General features: G+C 37.4%; 2 protein-coding genes and 1 non-coding gene across 13 annotated transcripts; all 3 read left to right on the plus strand.

Annotated features, from left to right (window-relative positions):
• The first annotated feature begins 4,747 nt into the window (after positions 1 to 4,747).
• Positions 4,748 to 21,090, plus strand: LOC135585474 (putative glucose-6-phosphate 1-epimerase). Of its 11 annotated transcripts, none has more exons than XR_010495804.1 (11): positions 4,750 to 5,136; positions 7,618 to 7,692; positions 9,544 to 9,600; positions 9,690 to 9,847; positions 10,018 to 10,152; positions 14,221 to 14,335; positions 14,401 to 14,500; positions 14,632 to 14,850; positions 16,704 to 17,349; positions 20,332 to 20,419; positions 20,553 to 21,090. XR_010495804.1 is itself a non-coding variant. In XM_065147650.1 (9 exons), exons 1-8 carry the CDS (start codon positions 5,044 to 5,046, stop codon positions 14,841 to 14,843), a joined length of 945 nt encoding a protein of 314 aa, XP_065003722.1. In that variant the 5' UTR covers positions 4,749 to 5,043; the 3' UTR covers positions 14,844 to 14,850; positions 16,748 to 16,882. The 11 variants fall into 11 exon arrangements, 8 of the variants coding, with proteins under 8 accessions (XP_065003730.1, XP_065003722.1, XP_065003727.1 ...); XR_010495805.1 differs by having other exon boundaries at positions 16,704 to 16,819; XR_010495803.1 differs by having other exon boundaries at positions 20,332 to 21,090.
• On the plus strand, positions 17,912 to 19,804 carry LOC103980272 (uncharacterized). Its single transcript, XM_018825375.2, has one exon. The coding sequence runs from the start codon at positions 17,912 to 17,914 to the stop codon at positions 19,199 to 19,201; it is 1,290 nt and encodes a 429-aa protein (XP_018680920.2). The 3' UTR covers positions 19,202 to 19,804.
• A 2,233-nt stretch (positions 21,091 to 23,323) lies between the features above and the next one.
• TRNAW-CCA (transfer RNA tryptophan (anticodon CCA)) lies at positions 23,324 to 23,395 on the plus strand. The gene has a single exon. It is a non-coding gene; the product is annotated as a tRNA-Trp (tRNA).
• The last annotated feature ends 395 nt before the right edge of the window (positions 23,396 to 23,790 follow it).

The following is a 23,790-nucleotide window of genomic DNA, read 5'->3' on the forward strand; positions in this document are numbered from 1 at the left end:
AAAAGCCAACGGAGAAGAAGAGCGTATCTGTCATTTAAGGCTCCGAACTCATAAAACAAGCCCAAGAAAACCTTTTGTGTTCTCAACCGCTGAAGTGGAGGGGGAGCTTAATTTAATGAGAGGCCATGTCTGTCTGCTCCCCTGTATCTGCAGTTCCACTGTCTCCTCTTCTACCGCTCACTTGACGTAAAACAATTCTCCCTCTTTTCTGTACAACTATAGAAATCTGATCACATTGAATGCATGGTCCGGTAACATGGCGAGGCAGAATCTACATGGCTGGTGGAGAGAGAGAGAGGATGCTCTGAGGAAAGAATCAGGCATTGGATCTGAAGGAGCTGTCATTTGGGTTGTAGTACTGGGAAGACCTGTGATGGGAGATTCTGTGTCTCCAATCTGTACAGTCTGGATATGGATTTCAAGGCAGGGGAGCTCATATGGCTTATGATTCTGTCCCAGTCAAAGTTCTTTATCAGAAAAATAGATCAAGAAACTTGTGTCAGAATGTTGAACAGGGAAAAAAAATGTACATAGATCCAGACAACCACATGAAAGAGTCAGATAGATAGATAGAGAGAGAGAGAGAGAGAGAGAGCATGGAGTTGATGATTCAACTTGTTTAACTTAGTCTTATTAGTCATGATAGGAAGTTGTTTCCTGTATCAATGATTGTGTGCATCACCTTGTTGCTGAAGGATACATTGAGGAATTATTGATTGTAATAAGCCTGCAGGTGGCTGGATTAAAATCAACCAGACTGCTAAGTTAGCTAATCAAGCAAGAACATGTACAAGTACACTGTTTGGGGAGTGTGTGTTCTCTCTCAGCTTTTGAATATATTGGTTTTCTATGCCTTTGGCATTGGATGTATCCATTTATTTAAGTAATATAAGTTTGGTTTTCTTAGAAAAAGAATCATTATAAGAACTTATGATGAGAATAGTTACAATAAGAATTATGTGGGAGACTTTGAGAAGTTAAAGTAGTCTATGTTTAGTGCTTGCACTATTTAATGTTGGGATTAATATATATTTTGAGAGTGCAGTGTGAGGACAAGAAATTCTAATACATGAAGTATTCGTGAAGAAAGAAATTCCTGATGATTAAGATTTGATTCTTCTATATATATATATATATATATATATATATATATATATATATATATATATCTTATATATCTCTACATTCTTACGAACGAGAACACAATATGAAAAATTCATCTCCATAGAGTGTTCCTTATGGTTTTGATTTATATGAGAGGGTATAGGAGATTGCGGCTAGTGAAAATAATTGAAAGATCTTGTAACTGATTTAAAATTTTTAATATTTCTCATAAAATAAATAGGAGTTCTTATGATACATTCTTAATTATTCCTTTTTATTTTCTTATTCTTCTCTCCACATTTTAGTATCGTAATAAATGCAACAAAAGCAGATCTACCAACATATTTTACTCGCACTATTACCTTGAAGTAAAAGTACAGTATTTTCTTTTCCTCGAGTTATTGTTGTTTATTGTTGTCCACATATCATACAAAATATTTGTAGCCAAGTTATAATATCTCCGAGTCACATGCAATTGAAATAAACGTTACTATACAACTTGACCGATCGTGATGATATGTTTGAGAATGATTTTATCATCTGAGTGATGTATACATGAACACTATGGATGTCGAGCGTCGAGGAACAAAACTATGTTTGAATCGTCTCCATATTCATGTCGTCGCAGCGTGAAATGAATATTGACGCAACATGCAATCTGCTGCATGCATGATTTGGTGTTATATAATACATAGTATTCGGGGTAAATGATGAAGATGATATTTAATCTGATGTTATATACATAGTATATATCCTGTAGTGTCAGCACCGATCATAGAACACATCCAATTGTGCATCTACCGTACATCCCTTCACAGTTGGCATGTTACAGTCAAACGTGATATTATGGTGAGATATGAAATCAAATTGAATGTTCGTAATCTACAGACACAAGCAATTAAAGATTTTGAAGTTGTCAAGGTGGTTGACATACCTCAGCCAATCTCCTTGCCAACGTTGCCGGAACTGAAGCTCTATCAAATTGATGTCACCAGCGGATGTTGCGGCCTGAATGGATTAGATTACGTGGGGTTGGACAAGCTGTCGCGTCATCGGTCATAAATGGGCTAAGACAAGTCATGTGGGTGTGATACGACGGCATCATGCGCTGGTACTTGGCCCATATCAAGTGTTTTGTCCTCAGGCAGCGGGCAGGTTTCATGAGGTCACCCGCCACCCCTTCATCGAATGAGATTGCTGTCACAGGGTGTATATATATGTATATCACGACAAGGGTTGACGCACCGTGAAGACAAGTGCTGCCATGTGAAGCATCGATGTGGAAGCAGCTGATTTGGGCAGCCACTGAGTTGGAGGTGAAGTCGTCAGGCACTTGAGTTGTGAAAGGACACACTTTGTTGCCATGTCCCACGTTATTTTGGCAGTCATGCGCCAAAGTTGGTGAATGGTGAGTGAAAATGTCAGCATTTATTTGCACCAGTACGTGGCTTACATAGATTGATGTGTACGTCTCTGATGCCAGATGTACAAGGAGACTTTTACCGTGTGAAAAATGGACTCGAACAACACGGATGCATCATATCATATTAGTATCATTTATTCATTCATTCAAATATGATCGGATCTACTCATAATAAAAGTGGTCCTAACGTAGGTGGAACCTACTCGTTTATATACGTGAGGAAACCCTAAATTCTATACGACTCTTAAACATACAAAAAAAACCTCACCCCTCACATCAGTGACCTCTGATCCAAAGTTCTACATGTACAACTAATCTTCCTGTCTCACAGTCTATTTGGTCCACCCATAAAATTCTATGATAACAAAAAAGATTATACGAGGATAATAAAATAGAGAGATATTCTCATATAGTTGAGAAAATCTTATATGTTATCATTAATCATCATTCATGAGTCCGATCAAATTAAATCCTTTATAAAAAAATGATTAAAAGGTTAGGTGCTCGTCATGATTGATAGAGATGAACTGGCTACTTAAAACGTAATTCAAAGGAACACTAATGGAGCAATTGACCCATTCATAACCATATCATATTATGAGTGGCTGTCAAAGGGAGGAGACAAAATAACATGAGGTTATTGAAGGGATAGAGACTGAGCTGTGAGAGGGTGTTAAGAAAGCTAAGGCTAAAGATTCTTGTGGGAACACATCAGTTCCCACCATCCATGAATCTGATTTGACTCATGAGATATAAGAACTAGATGACAGGATTGTAATGAGGAAAAGGAATCAGAATGCCCCCATTCATGTCCTGGTCCACTTGTTACTAAATTATAGTTTCTCTATCTATCCCATATAATGACTCTCAATCTTCCTTATATAATAATTTTTCTTTCTTGAGATTGAAAACACACAACAAAGATATGGTTATTATGCCTCTGAGGCTGTCCAAAGGATGCATGGGTTGGGCTAACTCGATTGCCCCTGTTAAGGCCCAACATAATCCAATACATGGAATAGATGATCATGGTCTAAAATGGTTAAACCAAAATTATCAGTAAGAATCAAAGCAACATCTGACTTAACAGTCACTGGGTTTTTTCCATTGTAGGCAATTTATTCCCTTATTACCTCACCAATTTCTATCATGAACATTGGTTGACATGCAATCCAGAGGCAAAAGAAGCTGACAATGAGTTTTCTTTCTGGTTCATATCAGTGCACAAAGTTAACCCTCCATCTTATCTACTTCCTAGAATGAACACAGGGTTAGACTAATCATGTCATGTCATGTCAGCACAAAAAAACCAAGATAAGAATTGTATGGACTTGCTTGCCTATGAAACCACCAGTAACAATTGTCCTACAGAGAATCAGTAATCATGTAGTTTAAGTTGGTTTGAATCTACAAGTAATGAGAGCTAAATTAAATATAGATGGTCTTTGGTTATACTCCAATTCTTATATTTTAATGGTTGCACAAGTGCTATATTATATGTACAGATGAATGAGATAAAGACAAGTTTATAGCATACACGGTGAGAAGCTTGCGACATCGAGTCTAGCCATATCATCAAGTGCTATGTAGAACTGGCCAAACCATACTATTCCCTAAGAACAAATATTTGGTAGACAACATTGCACAAGAGATTGGTCATGTCTCAAGATCATCACCTCAAATTAGTAAATCATCTCGAAGAAGGCCTCTTGTAATCTTTTCTAGGAGGCTTGCGTGATTGGTATTCCTAAAACAATCCCGAGGTATATCCCATCCTCACCAGCAGTAGCATCCTATCTGCCGTTGCAAATACGAAGAGATCAATTAACTACATTAATTAAACTAAGATTCCAAAATATAATATATTAACTGTGATATAAAATTAAATTATTCCCTGGTATCAATTAGATTATTGGGTCGAGTGTTCGTTGGTTAAGCTTTTGTTTATCTTATTAAGTTTAATGCGTCGTATTTTTCATGCGTTAAATTTCAATGTATTTTTTATGAACTCTAATTTAATTTGCACGTCAAATAATAAATGAAATAAAAATTAACAAAAAGGGGACAAATAAATGGACGACTTGCGTTTTGCTCCATCAATTTTCTATCCATCAAGAAGGGGACGAAAATATCAGTGCACGTGGACGGTCGTCATCGATCCTGCAGAAAACTTAAGCAAGCGAATAATCCGATAAAGAAGCTGTTGCCCTCGACGTAACGGCCCGGACAAAGAAGAGGACACGTCATCGCTTCAACTCGCCTCCTCCCTCCGTCTCCTCTCTTCCCATAAATGCAGAGAGCGAGCTTTCCTCAGCCTGTCAATGCCGCATTAATTTCTTAAGCTTGTTTGCTTTGCTTTGCTTTGCTTTGCTTCGCTTCTCGGAAAGGAAGCCTTCGCCAAATCTTCTTACTGATTCGAGGGTTTGGAGGAGGAGGCGAGGCGAGACGAGAGAGAGAAAACGGAAGCATCCGAGGGAGACCGCTTTAGGGAATAGGAGGGTTATGGGATTTTGGCGATGTCGGACGAGAAGCCGCCGGTGGAGATCTGCAAGGGCGTGAATGACCTCGACAAGGTGGTGCTTAGGGGCCTCCGCGGGAGCTCGGCAGAGGTCCGATCTCTCCTCCCTTTCTCTCTCTCTGGATCGGTTGATCTTCGCCCTGTTTTCGTTCCATTCGACGTTTCCGTCGATGATTGAAATGCTAATTCGGTTCGAGATTGTTGCCTGCAAAATCCTTGCGATCGGAATAAATTTCGCTTTTGTTTACCATATGTTTGGTCAATTCTCTAAATGATCTTGTAATTTCCTTCCTATTTCTTCATTTTTTTGGTGGAAACTTGTCCTGGATAGCGCGATAATTGGATTCATGCCCGTGTTTTATGTCGCACCTGGGCGTTACTTGTAGAAAAACGGAAACAGTTGCAAGATTTATTGGTGACACGAGGGTAGATTAGTTTTGGGTGGTTTTGCAGCTGTTTTGCATAGTCTATTGACCATTCTCTTCACAAATATAAGAATGCACCAATAAGGTCTCCTTCTCATTTTTAGTCAATAGTATAGGAGAATGCACCAATGAGGTCTCCTTCTCAGTTGTTTCAACAGAAGATTCGGATGCAGTTTCAAGATCAGAATAAGGATTAGAATTAGAATAAGGATATGAAGCCGAATCTCCTCTCTTTTCTACTGCTGAGGTGTTGTCTCCAGGGTGGTATAATTATCATGTGATGGTGTTGCTATTGTTGTTGCTGCACATTTGATGTACGGTTATGATCTCTTCAACAAGCGCCTCAGTGTGATGATTCATTTTCCTTAAAGAGAATTTTAGTTCTCTCATAGAAAATCTTGAGGTAATTCATATTTATCTTTTCAAAGCATTGAAAGAAGACTAGATGTGAAGAACTACTCTCTGGAAGAAGACATGCTTTCTGGAAGTAGGTGTAGTGTGGCCTTGTGAAAGCTGCACTCCTTCTAACAATTCGTGCAGAAATATCTTGGGAACATCTATGATATCCATAATTTTAGGGTTATGGAGTGAACTTATGCTGCAAATAGGGGGAAGAGAATGCACCTCGAAATATTTCTATAGGTCACTAACTATAGTGCAAGCAAAATTATGAGAAAATATTAGATGAGATCCTATTATTACATGATTTGTAAATTTTAAGCTATGGTATTATGAGCAAATTATCTACAGATAGAAATTCTTTGTGCCTATCACTCTTATGCATTGGTATTTAGATGTGTACTTTTGTACTGAAAGTGAAGTACTCATTAACCTTTTCAAGCATTGATCAATAAGATGTAGTGTAGGGTGTTGGATGATGCTCATGAGTTTTTACATTGTTGCAGGCTGTTCAGTTTTGTCTAACTTTGCAAACATTTTATTGTACCTCTAAGCCACCAGTTCTGTTTACAGAGAGGGGTTGGGTTGATATCTGGAGAGTTGCGTTTTAGCCGGTCGATATGCTTCTTGTCGCAATAGAATAATCTCAAGTACCGGCCAGACTGTTGCAACTTGACTTCTAGAATTGCCACCACCTTGAAATTGGAAGTGAAATACATCACCTATGTATTTTGGTTTAAATTTTTTTAAAATCATACATGTACCGTTTCTCAAATGTGATTGCTCCTGTAAAGTTCATTTATTCCTATGGGCATAATGATTGCAAATCTGATTATTTTTTGTATAAAATAGAAACTTGATAGTTAATATTTGTCTTTCAGCACATGCCAAATAAGCAAAGAGTTCTTTTCATGTGAAGAAGCTGATACATATAAAGTCAGAGAAATTTGTGCATCACTGAGTGATACACACAAGTCCACATAACAGGATAAGCTTGGACTCTTCCTGTAAAAATAGTGCACAGCATGATTTGATTCCTTGTTGTAGAGGACATTTGTGGAAATATTAGATTTAGCGGGTAATACACTCATTCCAGAGTTACATATACAAAAACAATAAGAAAAGACAAGTTTTAACTTTTAGCTCCTGTGGATATGCTCGTTTTGATCATAGAATCATCTTATGTATTGGACAGACTGTTGCATCTTGACTTCTAGATTTGTCACCACCTTGAAATTGGAAGTGAAATATACAACACTTATGTATTTTGGTTTTAAAAATTATAAAAAAAATTATGTATCTATCTTTTATTGAATGTCATTTCTTCTGTAAAGTTCAGTTATTCTTACGGGCACAACGATTATGAATCTGATTATACTGTTGTATAAAATAGAAACTTGATAGTTAACAGTTGTCTTTCAGCACATAGCAAACAATCAAATAGTACCTTTCATGTGAAAAAGCTGATACATATAAAAAGTCAGGGAAATTTGTGCATGACACTGAGTGGTACACAACACATCCACATAATAAGAGAATGGTGGACTCTTCCTATACAAATAGCCCACAACAAGATTTGATTCCTTCCTTTGAAGGGCATTTGTGGAAATATAATATTTAGAGTGTAATACACCCATTTCAGAGTTACATACACAAAAAAAAGAAAAGACAGGTTTAAATTCTTAACTTTATATATTGATGATGTTGCATTTTTGGATGATTATTTATTCCCTTTTATTTATTTGCAGGTGTATTTATATGGGTGTCATGTAACATCTTGGAAAAATAACCATGATGAGGAGTTGCTTTTTCTCAGCAGTAAGGTACCAGAACTGTTTGCAAAACATAAAAAATTTCAAACATATAGTTTCTTTATCCTCATGGTCAATAATTCTTGTTAATGATAACGAGATTAAGGAAAGATAAAAAAATTATTTTAATAAATTATTTAATAATTATTCCACGTAGAATTTAGATTTAACGATAAATAATAGTAGTAAATTTATTCATAAAACCAGAGCTAATGTTTGGACCTCTCTCTCATTATGGGTGTGCCTTGAGGTGGTTGCTATTTGTTTGAAGGCATCACTTTGTAATGTTTCTCTAAGTCAGTCTAGAAGAATGAAGCTGTATATCTTACTTGTACAAAATGATTATTAGAACAATATTAATTTGATTGTATGCATGTACCAAAATCAGTATTGGGTTTGGGATTGAGAAAGAGTATTGGTTGACTTGGATCATGTGGAACTGGATCAGCTGAGAGTTAAATAAAAACTATGAAAAATGATGAAATATCAAAACAATAGATAATTTAAAATAAACTTTTGAGATATAGTTTCTATTACTTTTATCATGATCTCTAACTTTTGAAAAGGAAATTTGGAAACAAAATATAATGATAATAAAAAAAGGAGAATGAGTTTATTCAATTATAACAAGTTATAATGTACCATTTTCTATGGTTGGATACATGAATCCTCTCCTGCCATTGATCTCAGTACTATCTAGTTAAATTGAGAGCATTTAAATCTCTTTCTATGGTAAAAGTCTATTAGGTCTCCCTTTATATTTGCTCACCCACCAATACAAAATATTGGTATAGTAATACAAAAATATTAATCTTATCATACAAAAATATTATTGTAGTAAATAACTATTATGTTATATCCCACAAAAGGCCCAAGACTTATTCATCTACAACTTGATACTGATGAACTCCACTACAACCTTGATACATTATCATCATGGAGGTTAAAGTATTAGGAAATGTAGAAATACATATAGAAAAATCATTTTTTCAAGATAGTGCTCTCTTTATTTGAGATAATCATGACTCCCATGTTTCTTCTCTTTAATGTGACCTTTATCTTCGTCAAGTGAATGCAGACTCTTCTCCACTCAGTTTTCTTCTCTCGATATCCTTTGTTCTCTGTGTTATATTGGTGGATAGCAAATATTGCAACAATAATGGCAAATAGTAAATGTGATGGTTGTAACGAATAATGGACTTAATAGTAGCATCATTCCCTCTATTTTATTATCGCAATCATAGATTTTTTTCCCCTTCCATCTTAGCTATCCTATTCTTCTGCTTACCCTCTTTCCACTCCTCCCTCTTTTTTTTCTTCTTTTGAGATAGTCACATCAACTAGAATGGGCAAAAATCAGCCAAGTCTTGTTGAAGTTCGATCTAGTTTGCTGATTTCGACCATAAGGCTAAGAACTCGACCCTTGGGAGGTTAGTGACTTGGATCAAGTAATGTTAACCACACCATGAACTATGAAATCCATAATAACTTGCTAAGTTTCTGCCATTTTATGTATTCAATATTCAATCGGCAGCACTGAATACCATACCAGGTAACTATTTGATTGTGTAACATAAATCACAATTTTTATTTTTCTTCATCAGTGTTTATGTAGGCTATATTTCCCTACTGTAATCAATCTTTCTTGTCTTGTTTGTTGCTAAAGTCAATTATTTGCCTATGATCAATCTTGCTCATTAGTTTTTTACAGTTAGGTGCACTGATTGTTTTCATCATGTCTCTTCTTCAAATGCCAAACTGAGTCCCACAATCTGGGTTTACTGTTCCTGTTTTGACATGCATATGATGTCTTCCTTTTTGATGATCATATTTTTGTCATGTTTTAAAATTTTTTTTTTGTAGGCTATATTCAAGCCTCCAAAAGCTATACGTGGGGGCATCCCGATATGCTTTCCACAAGTATGACATTCTCCTTATCATATTCTTTTTTTTTTTTTACTTTTGCTGGGTTTATTTATGTTTCATCACCTAATTTAATAAAAATGCAGTTTGGAAGCCATGGAAATCTTGAACAGCATGGGTTTGTAAGGAATAGGTTTTGGAGTATTGATAGTAGCCCTCCTCCTCCTACAGTTAGCTGCAATAAAGCTTTCGTCGATTTGATCTTTAAACCAAGTGAAGAAGATCTCAAGATATGGCCTTATAGGTATACTAGCTAGTCAATGTACACAAATCCTTTATTATATTTGAGCTGTAAAATGTATCAAAATTTTCTTGCTTTTTTACTACTGTCATGACTGTTAATAGATTTTTTAAGCTAAAATAATTCTAAAAAAATTTAAGCTTGGTGGAAGTTTTTGCTACCTGCTTTTGCAGTTATGAATTTCGTCTAAGGATTACCATAGGACCTGGAGGAGATCTAATGCTGACATCACGGATAAAAAATACTGATGGAAGGCCATTCTCCTTCACATTTGCCTACCGCACTTACTTTTCCATATCTGATATTAGGTAATATAAATAACTTTGAATTTGGTTTGGTACTCAAATATCTCATGCTGCCCTATTAAAATTTTAGATATGATTTCTCTGGTTTTTTACATATATCTAGTTTCCACTTTTCAGTGTATAATTGCTGCAGATTCTCCATGATTTCTTTAAATATTCATAATCATCATAAGGTTTCTATCCAACACTTTATTTATAATAATCAATTTGAAAATACTCCAGACCATAATTCTATATTCCTGACCAAAATCCTTTTTTTGGCTGGATAATCATCTAGGCATAGTGTTAAAATGTACTGATGCCAATTAAATTCATACAATAGTATTAGGCCAAGCTATCTGTTTTGGTTGCATATAATAAGACACTGTAGCATGACTTAAACAGATGTTGCAGATGTCAGCCTGTATTGACCATAGATGTATGAGATGCTCTTTGTAGCAGGTAGTGTTGTTTGGACCAGCATTTGCCATTTGGGATACTGGACCCATCTTGAATATTTGTTGGGCCAGTATGTACCGGTGTACACATGGTACACTGGTAAGTTCCAGCGTTTTGGAGACGAAGAAAAGAGGGAGAAGTGGAAGGGACGATGAGGAAAGAGGAAGAAAGAGAGAAGAAGAGGAAGCGACGGAGGAGGGAGGAAGAAGAGAAGAAACATACCTGAGTAGTGACTAGGGCAAATAACTTGCGTGGTGGTGTTCAGCTAGGTTACAGCAAACTGAGGTCGTCAGTAGCTGCCTGCGTGAGAAGCATTGATCGCAGCATCAGTTGCGTGGCAGTGTGCAGCATCCATCGCAGCAAGCGGAGGTTGTGGTGGTGAGAAGTCGTAGGCTTGTAGCATCGATCGCATGAGAAGTGAAGGCAACGCGGAAGTGGGATTTAGGGTTTCCCGCTTCCCTTTTATATGTCAAATCGGACTGGGGTGAGCCCGCATATCGGTCAGTGCTCAGACCGATACGTGCTGCACATTTTGTTCCAGTCCAAGCGAAATGGTAATCATTGGTTTGAACACTCTTTAAATGTCAATCGGTTGTTAGTTGGATCAGAGACTGTCCAAACCTTGTCCATTTAGTAAGTGTCAATTGGTTGTTCGAGTTGCTTCTGGTCAGGAATGATAACTGCTTTCTTACAGACATTTGTTGAATATGAAAAACCTACTGATGGCACAATTTGACCTGTTTAAGTGACTTGAAGAAGTCAGCCAAGATATGATGCATATATGTTCTAAATCAATTTTATTCAATTGATTGGGATCCAGTGTTACCTGGACATGTTCAGTCTCAGATTGTCACATATTCTTGTGTCATAGAGATGTGCCTGGACATGTGCTGGACACCCTAATGGCACATCTCTGAGAGGAAGAATAGGAGGGAGAAGGAAGAAAGAGGATAGGCACCTACTTAGCCAGTCGCTCTGCTGCTGTATTGATGCATCTGCTGAGAGATTTTTTTTTGTGGCATCCCCTCATGCCTATTGCCCCTCCTGCTTTATGCAAGTATGCTATGTATGTGGTGTGTTATCCATGACCTATAAGCATAGAAATGCTTTAAATCTCTACAAGGGAAGCCACAAACAATCTTGCCATCAATCATACACCTGAGCATGTGTATTGCACCACTTCCCATGACTAATGGCACATTTTATGCACACTGTTTTTTTAGGTATGATTTTATGGGTGTTTAAAGCACTGTGCAAGGCTACAAGTGTAGGCTAAAATAAACAAGTAGATAGAAAACAAAATGGGGAAGATATAATAAAATATGTTGGTGAAGTTCTTTATTAACCTGAAGTGTGCATTGATTCAAGAAAATAAAATGGCCTATACATTTCTAAATAAAAATAATAATATTTTAATGTTAAGAAAATTATATAGTTGTGTATATCATTTTCTAAAACTTTTAGTATTGGATTCGCATATTGTTGTCTAGGGAATATTAATCGAATCTGATTAGCCAAATTAAATTATGATCAGGTTTGTGTAGAGCTGTTTATAGCCAAATTCATTAAAGGTCAACCTGAAGGTTAATTTCTCTTCCATCTTGTGTCAAGTTGGTGGATTGCATTGTGATGCTACCTTGGTCTACTTGACATATATGCTTCAATCTTGGGCAGCAGAGAAGTTAATGAATGTAATTGCAGAATTTCTTGATCCTATAAATGAAAAAAATGATGAAACTGTCAAGTACTTTGAGTTTAATGTGTGAGATCTACAGAGAGAACAAGGTGAATAGATGATAAGCACCTGAGAGAACAGAGGAGAGGCAAGTTGATCTATCTAAATAACTTGTTGGTTTAGGTGACACCTTATTTGTGGTTTCACAAAAATAGAATAGTTTCTTCTAATGGTATAGAATTTGACTCAATTTAACAATCAAATTTTGATGATTGTTTTTGTATAATTATTTTGTCCAAAGGATTTCTACTCTTTTTGTCATATAAATAATTGCGAGTTTAATCATGGCACTATGTCCAGTTTGAAATTCTCCAGTGCTAGACTATTTCTGCAGTGGAGGAAAAGCCTTACGCCTGCAAGATATGTACCCACATTTTTGCATATTATTTGCTGCTTTTGCTGTATGCTTGGCTTCACAAGATGATCCATCCCTTCCAATTTCCAAGTCATTATATTAAAATAGACTAATTCTTCTTAATGGCCCTTGTCCTTCTAATTTTTAAATTAAGACTTTCATGTTCTATCAAGATGTACACCTCAGGCTTGTCATAAATAGAGAGCCAAAGTTCGTAATTTCGTATTGTACCGACGTTTTGAGCTTTGCTCGATACGGTAAGGTACTGGCGTACCGAGCGATATGCCAGGATGTATCGCTCGATACATACATACATACATATATATAATATAAAAATATAAAAATATATAAAATAAAAAAATACAAAAGGAGGCATACGTTGCCTTGACGACGTCGCATCCTTTTTTTCTCCTCGTTACGTCAGACTAGGAGAAGACCGCGGTCTTCTCCTCATCTACGGCGTTCGGGGAAGACGTCAAAGGTCGTAGACGTCTCCGGCCTTCGGCAAAGAACGTGGCGAAGGCCGTAGGCATCTCTAGCCTTTGGCGAAGAAGAAGCTGAGTCACAGCCTCTCCGTTACCTCCTGGATCAGGATTGTCGAGGAAGAGTGGCATCGGATCGGGAAGCGTCGAGGTTCTCTTGATTCTCCCTCTTCTTTGAGTGCCTTCTTCTTCTCCTTCGACGCTTCTTCTTCCCTCATCGTAGCCAGGCTGATACTGTCCAGTAGCGGGCGGCGACGGTCGAAATCGATCGTTACTGACCTGTTTTGGGCGATAACGATCGAAATATCGACTGTTACTGTCCGATACAGTCCCGTATCAGACGATAGGGGGCTAGATCAACGGTACCGCCAAGTAGCAGGCGATCCGCGTACTGGTCTACTGGCCGACCGGTACGTACCACCCGGTACGGGCGGTATCATTCGGTATTGTAATCCTTGCAAAGAGCTGCTGATTTTTTGTGAAAATAATTGAAACTATAAAACCTATCTTGCTTAAGCAAGATAGACTTTAATAGCTTTATGTGAAGTGAGAAACATGATTAAAAATGTTGATCTGATTAAAAGCAATTAGGTCTCTGCTGGCTAAAAGAAGTAGAATTTTAAGGAGAAATGGTTAGCTTAAGTGAAATTTACATGTAATATCGTCTTTGACGTGCATGCATATCTTGTTAAATCCTCCAGCTAGCACAGTATGTAATATAAAACACTGGGCCCTTACCTGCACAGTGTCATAATGCCAAGGCCCAAATAAGATAGGACTTGATGTATGCAGCTGTGTGCTATGTCATGGTTGAATTGACATTTTTACAAGGCATATATGCAACAAGCCCCACATTGTATGCATGCTGGTAATGTAACATATCTATATTAAATCAATACTACTGGCATGATACACATCACATTAAGGCCAACACTTCAATACTTTATTCAAGTGTCTTTGCAAATTAGATTTGGTCAAGGAAGCTTATTATTTTTAGATAATGCAATATGAACTTTTGAATTTTTTTTTGTACCAACTTCTTTTTGGACCTTTATGTCAAGTAAAATTTTCAGTGAAGTGCGAATCGAAGGACTGGAGACTCTTGATTACCTTGACAATCTAAAAAGCAGGGAACGTTTCACAGAACAATGTGATGCTATTACTTTTGAATCTGAAGTAAGTACATAAGCCTGATCATGGGTTGATACATTATTTGATGCTAAAAATTCTCTTTTTGACAGGTGGATAGGATATATCTGGAGACACCAACTAAGATTGCGATTCTGGACCACGAAAAAAAGCAGACATTTGTTTTGCGAAAAGATGGGCTTCCTGATGCAGGCATGTCTAGATTGTCTTTTTGCAGTTTCACTTAATTATTGGTGTTGGGTAACCTTATAGTAGAAGTTTACCCTTTTGGATTGGATAACTTAGCTGTTGTGTTTGGTAATATATTATCATGTTTTTGTCAGTGGTATGGAATCCTTGGGAAAAAAAGGCCAAATCCATGATGGATTTTGGAGATGATGAATACAAGCATATGCTGTGTGTGGAGGCTGCAGCTATTGAAAAGGCCATCACTCTAAAGCCTGGTGAGGAATGGAAAGCAAGGATGTATCTATCTGTTGTTCCATCCTGTTATCGTAGTGGGCAACTAGCTCCTTTGAGGGTTCTTCAAGGATGAAAATCATGTATGTCCTTATCATCTAGTTTTCGGTAAACTTGTTGATATAGCTTATCAGATGAAAATAGTGTGATTTTTGCTCTAGGCTGCAATTATTTTAATTCAAGAATCTCATGGTAAAATATTCATATGGTGTTCGAGTGTGGGCGGTTACTTTGGAATCTACAGGTTAAATATTTTCTAAGATGTTTGATATTGGAATATCACTATAATATTTACAAATGAAGTTTAATCAAACCTTTTATAGTCTCTTTTGCTAACTCCAATCATCTCCTCTGTCTTATATTCAGTTCTTTTGAATAAAAAAATATTTCAAACTCTTGTAATTAGTATATATTTCGCATTTCTCCTCATGAAAATAATATTGTCAAATTTTTAGGGCAAACACCACCACTACCAACTCTAAATCATGAGTCAGATAGTTCTTATAATGTTTTAGCTATCTTGAGGCATAAGTTATAATTCTATCATTTTGCATCAAAACACATCCTAGATCATTTTTGGATATATCATTATATACCACGAATCCTTCTGACTTATATGATACAATACAAATTGAAGCTGAAATCAATCTCTTTTTCAGTTCTTAGTCATACTTCGACTAATTTTGATTAAGGTATAATGTAATCATTGACATCGGATTGCTTATTTAGACAAAAATCAAGTGTTGGGGTGTGCTTTACTTTTGCATGCAAAGAGATTTATGATTAATTTATCTTTAATATGTCATACAGGATGGGCACAAAAAATTGTTGGACACTTAGGCACCTATGCTTGTAAATTGAAAGCTTACCAGTGTTGGGTGTAATGAGACTACCTTATTTAGTTGAGACCTAGTATTACCCTTAGCAGAGATCAATGGCAGGAATAGAACCACCCAAGTAATTAAAACCTTAGACTCGTTGTTTTTGTTAATCAAAGAAAGTCATGGAACTTACAGCATAAGTTCGTTTGTTTACAAGTTTTTAACTTGTTTATTAGCATTTTACATGTTCTATAGTTATTGGAATACCGAACCTTCTTGTTTATACATGATTTATCAACAGTTAGATTATTTTTCTTTTATAATCTTGTTTTATTACTACGATATAGGCAGCTTATATCATGCATCCTTGGGATACTTTGTTCCCTTCTCTTCGAGGTTCCTGACAATTTTATCATATTTTTGTCTTAGTTGATTTGTCATTATAATTTGCGTACTTTGCGTAGAACTTCTGTAAATAATGTTTGCCAATTTTCGTTGTTGATTTACATAATGAATATGTACGTCACCAATTTGGCTTGTTTTCATAATGGATTCAGATTAACTCTTTTGACGACTACCATGTGGGTGCATGAAAGCGAATTAATTCTTTGTTCGTCCTTTTTTTTTTCCCCTCCTTTTGTAGTTAAGGACTCAAGCAGATATGTGAAAAGATAGTGTTGGATGTGGTTAGCCAAGTCTTGTACATCTTTTTCACCCGAGATGTCTTACTCTTGTTCTCATTGTTAATTGTTTGATGCAGCTTGTGTGCACTGCTTCAATCAACTCGGATACTGTGTTCATCATTCACATAAGCAATCTATGATTTTTAGGCATCATATTCCGTATTTCATATCTTATTTGTGCCATGTATTCGACTGTTAAGCAAGAATGTTCCTCAAGCCTTTTTTTTTCCTTTTAATGACACCATTAAACCTGGTTCTTAACTAATGCTTTCCACTTCTGCGTATCTTATATTTGCAATGCTGTGACCGAGGTAGCCCATACAAAATATGTCAGTCTTCATGGTAGTCGTGTCCCCTTAGGAAGTGTGTTACATTGGATATTTAGATACAATCATGCCATTATAACTTAAATAACTGTTCATTTGGTATCAGGTCAGAATCAAAAGTCTTAACAATTTGACAACATCCATTTCCAGCAGCGGCGGCGCCCAATCCGAACCTTGGTCCTTCAGATCTCTCGAAGCACTCAAGTCAATTCAGAACAGTAGGTACGATGACAAACTTGTCCAAGTGAGGCTAATTCAATTCCTGTTTCCGTTGGCAAAATTTTGTCCCTCGTCCCAAACTCTCCCGCTCTCCAACACAAGACAATGTCATTTGTCGGAGTGTCGAAGTCACAACCGATGCGTACAGCCAGTCAACGAAACGGAGAACTCAGCCGCAAGCGTTCGCACCAACAACGTGCGTAAATCTCCGCATGCTCCACAAATTCTAAATGCCCAAAAGTACTACAGTCTATAGAGACGTTAAAATAATAATAAAAAGGAGTTTGTGTAGGAAGCGAAAGAGAGAGAGAGAGAGAGAAAAAGGGGGAAACAGAAGATAGCCAGTCGAGCGACTCCTTTGGTTCGATCAAATCCCAATTCAACGCCCGGGACGAGAGAGAGTGAGGAGTATAGCAGAAGCAGCAGCAGCAGCTACCGAAGGACGACGAATTGAAGGAGCTCCCGTCCGCCGCCGGCGATGAGCCCCGCAATCCAATCCAAGCGGCTTGGGCTATTACTTGGAGCTCCGTGGGGTCAGCTCAAATCCTCCTCCTCTTCTCGATTTCCCGTTTCCTTCTATGGATTCTCCTCTTCCTTCTTTTTGTGGCTCCTGCTTTGGTTTAACTGAGATTCCGTTGAGATGCGGTTGGCGCAACTGTAGATTCTGCGATCGCAGACCGCAGTTCAGATCGCCTCTTGCTTCCGTCACGGAACTGAGACGCGAAATGAGAGCTCCTTTTATGTACTGAAATGGGTTTTGGTTTTGGTTGTTTCTCATTGCCTTAGGGTTTTCGATCGCCATATCGCCATCTTTGATACTTGAGGGTTCGAATTAGTACCTCTCGAGGGTTTTCGACTCAAAGATGCCGCCTTGGTGTGGGTCTTGATCTCGCAGTGCTTTAGGGTTTTCTTGGTGGAAGATGATGTTCCTTCCTGCATTGCTTCCCCCCGTCAGGTTGGCGTTGGATGCAGATCCAGTTCTCTGTAAAACAAGGCGCAATTCCTTATCTTGAACGACACCCACAAAGAGAATAGGAAGAGGAGCAGAAGTGAATTAATTTCGTCTCTTTGCGTATGGACACTATTGACTGAGAGATGAAGCCATTGGCACAACCGCAGGCGTCGTTGCAACTGCGGCATCATTCTCGGATCAACCTCAGCGTCCTGAAGTCCCAGATAGCAAAACAGCTGGGCACGAAACGAGCACAGTGCTACTTCAGCTATCTGAATGGGTTGCTATCACAGAAGTTGAGCAAGTCTGAGTTCAACAAGCTCTGCTTTGTGACTCTTGGCCCTGAGAATCTCCCCTTGCACAACCAGCTGATTGGATCGATCCTTAGGAATGCCTGTCAAGCTAAAACTCCTCCACCAATCACTCATGACAAGGGTGTGCAAAAGCCCATAAAAGCTTCTCTGAAGAAATCACGGCAAGGAGATGATGGATTCAATTCATCGCAGACCCCAACGTCAATGCCCATCTCATCAAATGGACGTAACTTGCCTCTATCACCTTGCAGGATTATGGTTGGGTCCCAGAATTGGCATTTTAAAGACCACCAAAGCCCTCCCGAACCCCATGGGACAGCAGAGATTGCTTCCGATCAGTCTGTAGTAACTTATGATGAGGTTGTTAGCAGGGAGAATGGTGACTTGAGTTCATCCAATTTGAGAAGACTGCAGCATCAGCAGGGTGAGCCTGTGGAGCAGCTGGCAAAGAGGCCAAGGTTGGCTATGCCATTGCTTCATGACCAGGGTTCAGTACATGGCAAGGATTTGGTTGGAAAGTCTAATGTGGAAGATAGGGATAGACTAGACCATTGGGAATGCTATAGAGAACCTCTTCGAGCCCCACTTGGCATTCCATTTTCTTCTTCAAACATTGGTGGGGCAAGAAGGTGTCTACTACCAAGAGCCAGTGCTAGCAGTGGTGGTTTTGGTAGCAGCTATCATAGTGGTGAGTTATGCAATACAGAGATTTTGAAGAAACAAATGGAGAAAATGGCTGAAGCACATGGTTTGGGAGGAGTAACTATGGATTGTGTCAATCTATTGAATTATAGTTTGGATACTTATCTGAAGCGGTTAATTAGGTCATGTGTTGAGCTAGTTAGAGCAAGAACTGGGCATGAATTAATAAAGCAGACTGTCTTCAGACTGCAGCCCTATAGAAAACCTATCACTGGTACTTGGGTGGGAAATAACATCCCAACACAAATAGGAGGACCTTTGGAAGGCAGTCATGAGCTGAAAAACTGCTGCTCGATATCTATGCGGGATTTTGTGGTAGCAATGGAGCTGAATCCACAGCAACTCGGAGAGGATTGGCCCTTGCTACTTGAGAAAATATGTATTTGTTCATTTGAAGAATTAGATGGATCCAGGTAAAAATTTGGTTTGTGAGAAACTGTTGGCTGAATTGCCTCAGTATCCGAGGGCTATGAGTGCCTGTATGAACACTGTATCACACCACAGCTTCAAGATACACTTTGCAAGGCTTCATGGGATCAGAGCAGAAGAATTCTGTTAGATCCTTCCAAGGAACATAGCCACAAGCAGCATCACATTCTATTTGGTTCATCCTGTCCAAAGGGAAGTGACAATCCTGTTTGGCCCATATGTTGTACATTTTAGTGGTGATGAGTGGTGTCTCCAGTACTACCAGGGATCTCAAGCGTAAATGTAATTACGAAAATGGAGGATTCCGGAGGCAGTTTTGAAGGAAAGTCGTTTGTAATTTATACATATGTAAGTTCAGAGGTTTGCATTGTGTATTATCAATTGGGAGAATTGTTTGATTGGTCTCAACTATCATTTCATGGGTATTTTCTTTTTCTAATAAAAAAATTTCCTAATCATTTGGCAGTTAAATCAGTAAAATCTAACTGTGCTCCTTTTAATGTTGTTTGTTAGGGTGCTCTTTTATTAGGAGATGATGTACTCATGTAGTTCTTCTGGAAGAAATGATAACCATTTTGAGAGTTTCTTGTTTCTATTCAGTGTCGATTTTGGTTCCTTGTTAGTTAATTCAGAAAGCTGGGATAGCTGACTGAGGTGTGTGGTTGTCAGCTTTGATATGTATATGTACCATTTTGCAACTTCTTGAGGAGCAATAAGTAGATTTAAAAAAGATTCTACGTTAATATTATCCATTGGATAAGATGTGATGACAATCAGAAAGTGCCTATGAAGACAGGTAAAGAAGCATTTGTTGAATATTTCATTTTAATGTATTTTTTTCTTTTATTTCTCCATTCAACTCTTTTATTTTTTTTATGGAGAAAGTTAACCTGATGGATTGGAGGTTTAGTACAAAAGGGCTCCTTTAAAGTTGTATAAGGCCCCAAAAAGAAGATATCTGAGAAAGCATCCAACAGATGCAGAGGTCACTGTAGTGTCGATGTTCTTTCTGCTACAAACTGAATGCCATTTTTTATGTTGTTTTATATAGATGAGACTTGGTGATTATTGACACACTTCTTTCCTTCGTTTAACATGTATGCAATGTTGTTTCTCAGGTTCTGCAGGTCAGTGTTTCACCTTTTACACAGATATCCTCCCACTAGGGAAGAACTGTGTTGCGTCCTGCTAGAATGTGTGACAAAGGTTAGATAACTTAAAGTACCACCGGTTCTACCATGTTTTCCTGACAAATATTATTAACTACATTTGTATACGATAGTTACTCATTGCCGCTTGTCCATTCTGTTTGGCTTTGATTTCTGTGTTGCCCTTACAGGAAACAATTAGTGCTGAAGTATTTGTAGAATCTCTAAGACAAGCAGTTCAGCAGCTGATATATGGTATTATTAAAATTATTCTTAAGCTATAATATTTCAGTTGGTAGAAGCATCATCCGGTTTTATGGCGAAGTACATGATCTTTTTTGAAAGAGAGAAGCAAGGTTTAAAATTTCGGTGCCAAAGGTCTGACTAGGAGAGATAGGAGGAAGCGGAAGTGGAAGAGGAAGAGGAGGAAAGAGGTGACGACACATATCGATAGGAGTAAAAAAAAGAAAAAAGACAAAGTTGAGCTCAGTTGCTATGTTGTAGATTATTCCGTGAAATTCTCTCTTATGCATAGATTGGCAAAAACTGATACGGAGATACAGTTGGAGCTAGGAGGTTAGTAGATTGACCTGTGAATTTATCATTCTTGTGATCATTTTTCTCACTGGTCTGACCTTTTGCACTTTGTCAGCTGTATCTTACTGATCTAAATCACATCATCATGGTTTGTTCTGGTTAATAAGAGCTTATATGATGACTTTGCATCTTCGTTATGATGATAATGGTTCGTAATTCCATTCTTGAGTTTGTTATTTTGTCATGTAAAATCTTCATGAAAAAAGTTCTTTTTCTGCAAATGCCAGTTTCTTGTGATCCTTTTTCTAGTTCATCTCTCTTGAAATGAATATCTTCATATGATTACTACAGTTACCAAAAAAATCTCGAATAAAGTCTTCTCTCAGTTGGAAAAACTTTCCCTGGTGCTCCTGTTAGGAATTGGTGCTTTCTAGTTTTCAACGCAGAAAGTTGGCGAATGCTTTATTAGTAGAGAGCTAACATTTTAGTGGTAAGTCATTCGATGTTCTTGGAAGAAATACTTTCATATTGAATCTATTTGCATTTTTGCAAATTTGTTTTTTTTTTGGCTAAATTTTCTGATTTGGCCTGTGTGGTATCTTCCATTTTGTTCTTGTACCGGTTAATAGCTTATATTCATAATATGGTACTCTTTCTCATTGCTATTATGGATTTTTCGCATGATATGTTGGGTGTAAGACTAGGTCCTTAAGATGGATGCTAGTTCTTTATGATCTAGCCTACGTTGAACCGTGTAATATTTTTTTGATCATAATTGGGTAATTTAATGTGCATAAACATAGATCATTTACTTGTCGAGGAAGTGGAAGTGACAAAGGTCATAACGGCGGATGAAGACAAAAAGGCAGAGGTAGGAGATGTCGGAGGCGGAGGCGAGGAAGAACTGGACTACCATGTCGTAAGCGCGACAAGTGGGGACACAAGAGAGGATGAAGTAGGAGGTGATGGGGACAAAGACGCTTAGGAAAATGAAGAGGGACTAGGAGACCACTACATACCAAGTGTCGGATTGGTCGATGCACATCCACCTAAGGTAGGACCAGAAGCTCCTGAGCTCGTCATCAACGCGAGTGAGGTTACGTGCGTATAATGCCCTACTATATAGCAGCAACTCGATGCTGCTACTAGTGGTCGATTCCACGATGACGCCTCATCCTGCTACTACTGACAGTGGTCTTAGTTTTTTTAATTTAAATTACATATGTCATTATATTAATAATTTATTATAAGTTAATATATCACATCACGTAAACAAATTCAAATGTTTATTAACTCAAGCTTGACGAGAGGGATTTATATGCTATGTTTTTTAAAATGTAAAAACTATTTTAGACGTGATTAAACAAAAAAAGACTTAAGGTCTAATGTCAAAATTACTGGAGCTAAAATATATTTTAACCCTTAATTAAATAAAAAAATATTTAAATAAAGTTGGAACGATACGAATCACTAAAATTTAGAAGTTGGAATGTGTTTGATTCATGGTGAATCATGGAAGACAGTGAAAGTGCTTCATGAGCCAAAATTATTCAAGGATATAGGCTTTTCAAAGTCGGAACTGCTAAAAAGAAGGGAAAGGCTATCATGTCCTCTAGCTTTATATGAAAGTTCGTAGGGGAAGGTTGTTTTCTTTTCTGTTTTTTTATCATTACAATTTGCAAGTATAACAAACATAGTAACTCATTCAATAAGATGACAAGTTCAAGAAGGAATGACATGAATTGAGACCCAACAAGCTTGACTAGTATACAAAATAGCATTAGCTCCAAGTCTTAATTAAACCCAAGACCTCACTTTGAGGAATTATCATTAATTTGATGAAATAATATGTCAATGGTAAAGAATTTATATTGGCAAGAGTAGTTAATTAAAACCATTAATGACAATTAAAAGAGAGATAGTGACTTTGAAGATATTGGTGATAGCCAAATCAATCCAGTTTGATGCTAAAAAATAATGAGACGCGTTATAGTTCCAGGATGCTTTAGACTATAAAATAAATCAATATCAAACGGGTCTTTAATATAGTTCTTTTGATATTTAAGTTAGTATCAAAATAACATTTTAAGATTCAAGTGAAGGTGAGATATCATAATTCAATAATCATGCTCATAGAAACCTTTTAAGGCATCTCCTCTTAATCGTAAGCGTTTAGAAAAAAATATTCTCTACGAAGTGAAGATATTCAAAGAATTTTTTTTTTTTTTTTAGGATTTGATGTAGTATGTCATAGGACACGTTGTCAAAATTTTACTGACGTGATAAATTTGATAATTTAAAATTTCATCTTTTTTAACTGATCGAAACATTACGTTTTGAGTTATGATCGATGATGAATATTATTGATCAACTTGGACTTTACACCATAGAACATTAAAATATCTAGCACGCTACAAGCATGTTCGGATCCGTGGCGCAATGGTAGCGCGTCTGACTCCAGATCAGAAGGTTGCGTGTTCGATTCACGTCGGGTTCAAATGCCAAAATTTTATTTTATTTGATTATAATATTCTGTTGCTTCTTTAGTTGCCGTCTGATGCAAATCAAACGATCTCCATATTATCGAAGCGACCTGTTCATTAGGTGTACCGCAAAATAGGTATATGATCCTAGTTGTTTATTGTTGAATAAGCCGTACTTCTAGAGGAGGCTTATCTCTTCTTTGACTCCGAGCTATCGCCTCAACCCTCTTAGTTGTGGACGGACTATTCTTATTATAAAAACACATTACCACAAAATCTATTTCTACGTGAAAGAAGACTTGGTTAGTTCAAATCCTATCTACACTAGTTGAAATGGGGAGAAGATTTGGATGTTGATCCCGAGGAGAAGGGTTAATCCTGGCTTCTCAAGATGGTCGTGCATGCAAAC

This window comes from Musa acuminata, chromosome BXJ3-4 (genome assembly GCF_036884655.1).
Source record: "Musa acuminata AAA Group cultivar baxijiao chromosome BXJ3-4, Cavendish_Baxijiao_AAA, whole genome shotgun sequence".
Lineage (NCBI taxonomy): Eukaryota > Viridiplantae > Streptophyta > Magnoliopsida > Zingiberales > Musaceae > Musa > Musa acuminata.